General features: G+C 42.7%; 1 protein-coding gene across 1 annotated transcript in view; it reads left to right on the forward strand.

Moving 5' to 3' along the window:
• Nucleotides 1-6,681, forward strand: part of LOC124386995 (solute carrier family 22 member 23-like) — a 46,818-nt gene extending 40,137 nt beyond the window's left edge. Inside the window, exons 9-10 of the mRNA XM_046851074.1 lie at nt 1,980-2,100; nt 2,909-6,681. Coding sequence (XP_046707030.1) covers nt 1,980-2,100; nt 2,909-3,866 — 1,079 coding nt within the window. The 3' untranslated portion in view covers nt 3,867-6,681. The remainder of the gene's footprint in view (nt 1-1,979; nt 2,101-2,908) is intronic.
• Nucleotides 6,682-8,151: the final 1,470 nt, after the last annotated feature.

Raw genomic sequence — 8,151 nt, forward strand, 5'->3', positions numbered from 1 at the left:
TTTTGTAGATAAGAAGCAGTAGATTGTAGTTGATTTGAAACTTTACAGGAAGCCAGTGTAGAGATGAGAAGATCGGGGTTATGTGATCATATTTTCTTGATCTTGTAAGAACTCTTGCTGCCGCATTCTGGGACAAACTGAAGCTTGTTTATTAATGATGCAGGACATCCACCTAGTAATGCATTACAGTAGTCCAGTCTGGAGGTCATGAACGCATGGACGAGCTTCTCTGCATCGGATATAGACAACATAAAGAGTATGGAGAAGGAAAGGAACTGCTTATGATCCTGAGTGCTGCAGCTCATCTCATGGTGTGTGAGTGGAACTGGTTGTGTTGTAGTTAGAGATGATGTGAGAGCTGAGAAATGTAGGATGAGTTGTGAACTTCTAAATAAACCTGAAACTCTTCATTCATCACTTGATTTCAACCCTGATGTTCTGTGCTTCAAAGCTCCAAGAACATTTACAGCCTTCAAATGACTTTTGAATAGTGCTTGGTGGTATGACCTAACTTTATTATTAGAATTCAAATCAGAAAAAAGCTTAATTACGTTTAATTAAGTGTGTTTGCACACACAAGGTTTTGACTTTGCGACAGAAGCTTCCAGTTCAGGAGAATCTTTGGGGGGAAAAAAACATTTTGTAAACCATCTGGCAACTACACAATGTAAACAATCCCCTGCCCCATAACCACAAAGTTATTTCTTTAACAACTGAACAACCTGCAAAGGCATCTTGAATACATAATATATAACAAATAAATAAAACAGGTGTGCAACCTGCATTTATAATACCGTTCCCTCACATTCAAGCCCAGGGAAAGTGCACAGGATTCAAATAAATCTAAAAAGAAAATATCAAACAATCGCAACTTGGTGAAGGCGTCTTAACCTTCATGAAGGCTCCTGCAAGGTTCAGTCTCGTGCAGGCAAATATATTATTTTTTCCCACTCGCATTATTTGTTTTATCCCACCCACAAAAGCCCGCTGGTAAAATGTATAAGTAGTTTTATTTCAGTGCACTTCTTCTTTCTGCTACTCTGCTTTTTAGTTTCACCTGCTTCCTTTTAAAATATAAACAAAAGAGACTGAAAGTAAACAAACATTTAGATTTATTTTTGTTAGAATTTTTGTGTGAATGATGATCGTGGACATGAACAAGGAAGTCAAGTCAACAGGCTTTTATTGTCATTTCTACTATACACAGTGGTACACAGTAAAAACAAGACAGCGTTCCTCCAGAACCCTGGTGCTACACTAAACAACACAAAGCTACAACACAACACAAAGCTACATAAAGTGTATCGAAAATGAGTGCAAACAGTACAGACAGACAACAGTACTGACAGAGGGACAACACAAGACAACACACATAACACAAGACAGCGCTGACCAGTAACCCTGCTGTTTACTCTGATTATGTCTTGCGATCCGAGACGGTGCAGTTCCCAAACCAGGCAGTGATGCAGCTGCTCAGGATGCTCTCAATGGTCCCTCTGTAGAACATGGTCAGGGAGGGGGGAGGCAGATGAGCTTTCCTCAGCTTTCTCAGGAAGTAAAGAAGCTGCTGGTCTTTCTTGGTAAAGGAGCTGGTGTTGAGTGATCAGGTGAGGTTTTCCACCAGATGTTCACCAAGGAGTTTGGTGCTCTTGACGATCTCCACTGAGGATCCATCAATGATCAGTGGAGAATGGTTGCTCTGTGCTCTCCTGAAGTCAACAACAATCTCTTTGGTTTTGTCAGGTCTCTCTTTTCATGTCTATTCTGTCCATATTCACTGTCTCAGAAACACACAAGGATGTGCCCTCACTACTGCAACAGTATTACACATTATTATACTGTAAATTCATATCATAACAAAAATAAACACTGGTATTTGGTATGAACTGGAATACTGCCCAACACTACTTTTGACCTCTCTCTCTCTCTCTCTCTCTCTCTCTCTCTCTCTCTCTCCCCCACAACTTCTCTTTATGTAGAGTCAGAAACTCTGAAGTCAGACTTCCATGCGGCGTTCTCCATCATCGGCATGTTCTCCTCCCAGGCTGTCAGTAACCTGAGCATCTTTTTCTGTGCAGAAATCACCCCCACTGTGATCAGGTGAGCCGGCCCTCTCTGCATTCAGCATACCGGAATAAACCATTACTACTGCACTATAGAGGAACACTCATTCATTTAATCATTCATTCACCCTGATCTCCATCTTTTCATTTGTTCATTCACTCATTCATTCATAAGTAAATTTGCTCTTGCATGAATGAAATTTTGTGTTTAAATTTTACATTCTGACTTTAATATAATTATTTTGAAGACTAACAGTAAATGTTTAGATAAAAGTCACAAGAGAAACGTCACTTTCAGATCAGGCTGAAATTCATTTATTTCATCAATCTGAGGGCCAAATTGATGAACACTTGCACATCCAAAACACACACACACACACACACACACACACACACACACACACACACACACACACACACGAATCAGAGAGTGACGCTCAGGTTAGCCGAGATCTGTTCTGCAGTATGAAATGAAGTCCCAGTTCCATCTACTAGTGTGTGTGTGTGTGTGTGTGTGTGTGTGTGTGTGTGTGTGTGTTGATGTGTATATCAGAACCAGATCAGATCACTACAGATCACTAGTTTACTATAGATCACTACAAATCACTTTTAACCAACACCAGATCCAGAGTAACCATGACATCACCCTCCCACAATGTAAACATGGGAAATGTCTTTCCTGATGTGTCACAGTTGGATGTGATCTGTAGGGCACCAACAAGAAACACTGATTCATGCCCATTTTTACTCACGGTTACTATGGCAACAGCAGTATATAAACCTCTTTGAGCTACAGCATTGTATAAAATAATGACTGGAGCATATTTCTGTGTTGTGTTGATCAGGGGAGGAGGTCTGGGTCTGGTGTTAGCGAGCGCTGGGTTTGGGATGCTAACGGCACCCATCATGGAGCTGCACAACCAGAAAGGCTACTTCCTACACCATGTGATCTTCGCCTGCTGCACGCTCATTTGCATTATCTGCATCCTGCTGCTTCCTGAGTCACGCCACCAGCCCCTCCCAGAGTCTCTAGCTGAGGGAGAGGGCTACACCCGCCACCCCCTGCTGCCCCCCCACAAGAAACCTGCAGAACAGCTTCACCTGCTGCCTGGCCCCCATGGCCGCGCCTACGCCAATGACGAACACACAGCTGAGCGCGCTAGCGACTACTCCAACGTCAGAGGAACGCCTCTGCGAGAGGTTGCCGTCTCCACCGTTGAGTCCACAGCATCGTCCACCATCGCTCCTGAAGACGACCCTGCTGAAGAACCGGGAGACGAACTTAATGCTGTGAGACTTAACGTTCTCAGGCACATCGACAACTCGAAGCCTGCAGCAACTGATTCACTTCCTGATCTTATTGTTAATGCCCCACCCCCTGATGCCCCAGAATCCCCACCCACTCTACACAGTAGCCCATCCCCATACACCCTAGACTGTGAAACACTACCCAAAATGGACGATGATGTCACCAGGTCTCCAGGAGGTAAATCGGTGGACCTTCCTGAACTTGTAACTCCACCCATTACACATGTAGCACCATCCACACTTTCATCCTTCCCCCCTCCATCCTCTTCCTCTCCTATAGACTCTAATCCTCTGCTGTCTCCATTCCCTCCATCAGACTCCTCCCCTTTAGAGCCTTCTTCACCATCCATTTTAGATGAAACTGTGATACGGTCTTTACCTCTGACTGTGAAAGATCCTGTCCCCCCCTCAAAAGTCGACTCTACCACATCCTCTCCCATAGACTCAGCTGTGGACTGTACCATCAGCACTGCTAATGGGGGAGCGTCTTCCTGATGGGCGTCAGCATATGGTGGAAAAGTTTTGTGAAATCCTTTGGCTTCTTTAGTCAAGCTGCTGCGAAGGGATTTACTGACACACACAAAAGGGAGGAGTTTGATGTCACATGGGAGCTTTCCAGGTGGTGATTGGAGGCAATAGGTGTCACCGTGAAGACACTGGAATCACTGCTGCTGTGTGAAGTGAAAAACTAACACTCTACTGACTAATGAAAAAAAAAATGCTGATGTGTCCAAATTCACTGCAGACTAGTTTTAGTGTACTTTTTATTAGTGTGCTTTGTAAAAAAGTGCTAAATGAGACATGTCCAAAAGGGAGGTTTTCCTTCCCTACACAGCCAATGCAGCCACTAACTCTGTGTGTGTGTGTGTGTGTGTGTGTGTGTGTGTGTGTGTGTGGTGCCATCCTGAAAGTCTTAAAACAATCTAAACTGTAATCCCTATCTCCTGATGAGTGAATTCCTAATCCCTAGTCTCTAATCTCTTGGTCCTAATCCCTGTGTTCACTAACCCCAGTCTGCTGGTCTTCACCAGACCCACTGCAGTGTTCCTAAGGACTGGAGAGAGGGAAGAAAACACCAACAGAGTGTCAATTTACTTATAACCTCAGATATAATCTCTGGAGTGTATACACACACACACACACACTCACACTCGCAAACACTCTTACTCACACACACCCCTCAGTGTTAACCCGGCGCTCCAGTGAGAGATGAACTCAGTGTTTCATTTATAGTGTATGAACTGACATGTATTTCAGCATTACAAGGTCATTAAGGTCATTAGTCAGTTGTTAGTTCTTCATCTGGACCTTCACACAGTTTAGGGACAGAACACTGGATTTATCCGCTACCCCTAAACACTGATCGCTAACAACTAATCTTTGAACACTGATCCCTGAACACTGATCCCTAAACACTGATCCCTAAACACTGATCCCTAACCACGATCCATAACCATTGATCCCTAAACACTGATCCTTAAACACTGATCCATAACCACTGATCCCTAAACACTGATCCTAAACACTGATCCCTAAACACTGATCCCTAAACACTGATCCTAAACACTGATCCCTAAACACTGATCCCTAAACACGATCCCTAAACACTGATTCATAAACACTGATCCCTAAACACTGATCCAGAACCACTGATCCCTAACCACTGATCCCTAAACACTGATCCCTAAACACTGATCCTTAAACACTGATCCCTAAACACTCATCCCTAAACACGATCCCTAAACACTGATCCAGAACCACTGATCCCTAACCACTGATCCCTAAACACTGATCCATAACAAATAATCTCTGAACACTGATCCTTAAACACTAACTGTAATCCCTAATCCCTTAATATTTTGTTGAAAGATGACGAATGGTGTAATAAATAATGGTGTGTGTGTGTGTGTGTGTGTGTGTGTGTCATGATCACTATTGTAACAAAGCATGTAAACATGATGCTAAAGAAGATAACATGGACTCATGTAAAGCTATACGATGTTGTAACACACACAATGTTGATGTAACTGTGTTGTGGCTTTAAATTGAGGTTGTTTTTTCAATAAGAAAATGTAAATAAAACACACACACACACACACACACACACACACACACACACACACACAAGGGCGTGGCTACTGAGGAAGCAATAAGGTATTTATTTACTGATGTTTTAGTGCCATGTGAAACTTTATTTTTCTTTTATATTAATGAATGCCGGCTTCAGCACACACACACACACACACACGCACACACATTCATTAGCGTATTTTTCTAGACTTTTTTTACACAAGCATTCAGAAGCAGAAACTCTTCTTGACCTTGAGATGCCCTTTATCCATACATTACTGTAACAATGGAGAGTGAGGAGACCAACACACTTCTTCTGAGACACTAGGAAAAGATCTACCCTCTGCACTAAGAAACCGAGTAGCAGGGTCACAGTTCCTGCCCTCTTCTACAGTCACCAGCTTACAAATACTCTGATTGGCCAGTGATGCTGTGATTGACAGGAGAGAGATCTTATACCCTTCCCCGCAGACAGCTTCTGGCTGTAGTTTCAGTGCTGTTCTCTCTTTTTTATTTTTTTTTTATTTTTATTTTTTTTTTTACAAGGCAGGAATGAAGGAGTAAAGGAGGAGTCGGGGTGGAGTGAAGGTGGGGTCAGGGTAGAGTGTCAGTGGGGTAGAGTGTCAGTGGGGTGGAGTGATTGCATCACACTAAAATACAAGAAGTGGAGAGAATGGATTTTGAATCCTGGATTAATTTGTTACTCTGATGATTATTGTAGCTGCAGGAAGTGAAGTACTGAAGATCTGATCTGCCAAATTTTATATCCAGACTCACATATGTGGTGTTTTTCCTCAGTGCCATGAGAACAGTGTTCGTGTGTGTGTGTGTGTGTGTGTTCGTATGGGTTCATGTGTGTTTCTCTGCCAGAGATAACATCATTAATAAAGAGTTAAATCATCTCAAAGAACATTGTGAAGATAACCTGCTGCCTGAAACGCGTCTGTTATTAGCATATTAGCATGGTGCTGGTGTAACACCAAGCTTTAAACCTTCTCACAAATCAGTATACAATCAGCAAGAAATCCAATACAGATATTGAAAAGCATCAGATCGTTCCCTCGTGAATTCTTTCCCACATGAGGAAGCTGAGTTTGTGTTGTGGAGTAAAAAGTGAGAGCAAAACAGTGATGAAGTGCGATGAAGATGAATTCCTGGTGAGTGATCTCATGCAGTCTTCCACAGATTTGAGAGGAATAAGAGATGAAAAATGGGTTGTTCAATAAACAAACACAGTGAATCCTCTTGGTCTCAGTTGTGTTGCAGTTGTGTAATGTTTTTCTTGCTCACAGATAAAACCATCTGCATATAAACACACAATAAACATGTGCTTGATGCTCAAACACACGTACAAACACACGTACAAACCTGGTGTACGTACAAAAATAAGGACCAACTTACATTTCAGTGTAAGAAAAAGTATTTCCTCAAACTAAGGCACAAACCAGGGACCTCAAAAGTAAAAAAGATCTTCCATGTGGTTAGTGCACTACTTCCTGCCCTGCTTCTGCACTTCCTGTTATGGGGCCACTGGATTCACCTGAAGACAGAAAGTGCCGACTCAGTGTTCACTCCATTCAAGTGTTCCTCACTGAGCTTCACTGTCCCTTTAAACCTGTTCTTCCTGTAGTTCCTCTCAGTAATGTGGGACTGTACACACATATATGAGGAGTGATGTAGAACTCTCAGGTCTCAAGGTTTTATCTCATCATCCCAGAGAGTTTTCCTTCTCACTTTTTCTTCTGACTTCCTCATCAAGGATAAATTAAAACTAAATCAAACCTGGAACCTGTTAGGAGATAACACGTCCCTCTGTCACATGGTTCCTCCTGCTGTTTAAACAAACCACTAATCAGAGGAAATAATTTTGTACTTCATTTGTATGCCATCTAGTGGTGAGAAGACAAAACAGCAGTACATGAGATGAGACGTGAGGACCAATAAACTGTAGAAACTCTCTAACCACCTGAACAGTAAGATTATAACTCTTCCTCCCCAGTCTTACACTCCATATGACACGGTTTAAAAGTTTGTCTGGGTGTTATGACCTCTTCAATCTGTCTGGTCACCCTTCCCAGACGCATGTGGAAAGGCATCCAGTCAATCACGGACTACAAACCCACAGCTCAACCAACCAGTAGTGCCTTCCAACCGAACGAACTTAATCACTTTTTTGCTCGTTTTGACCAAAGCACAGGACATTTTACACCAACCACGGACTCTGCTACTGCTTACAGTTCTTCATGCCGGAACGAACGACACCAGGCTGAGACAACGGAGATATTAAAGAGGGATTTCAGGATCCTGGTGGAGACGGTACGCAGCACATCACCCACAACGAGGATCATAGTGTCAGGACCACTTACCAGCGAGGGGCTGAGAAGTTTAGTAGACTTTTAGCTCTAAATGAATGGTTACAGTCATGGTGTCGAGAACATAAACTTCTCTTTGTTAATAACTGGAACTGTTTCTGGGAGCGTCCTAGGTTCTTCCGCCCTGATGGCCTGCACCCCAGCAGAGTTGGAGCAGCAGTGCTATCAGATAACATCTCCAGGATACTTCACACCATCTGACTGGTAAGACATCAGGAAATCTTCGACAATGAGAACATTTATACAACAAACCAAATAGTTACAAGTTCACACACAGCCCAGTTTATAGAAACTGTATCTATTCCTCGTGTAGCAAAACCAAGAAGTAAATACACAAG

The sequence above is a fragment of the Silurus meridionalis genome, chromosome 6 (assembly GCF_014805685.1).
Source record: "Silurus meridionalis isolate SWU-2019-XX chromosome 6, ASM1480568v1, whole genome shotgun sequence".
Classification (NCBI taxonomy): Eukaryota; Metazoa; Chordata; class Actinopteri; order Siluriformes; family Siluridae; genus Silurus; species Silurus meridionalis.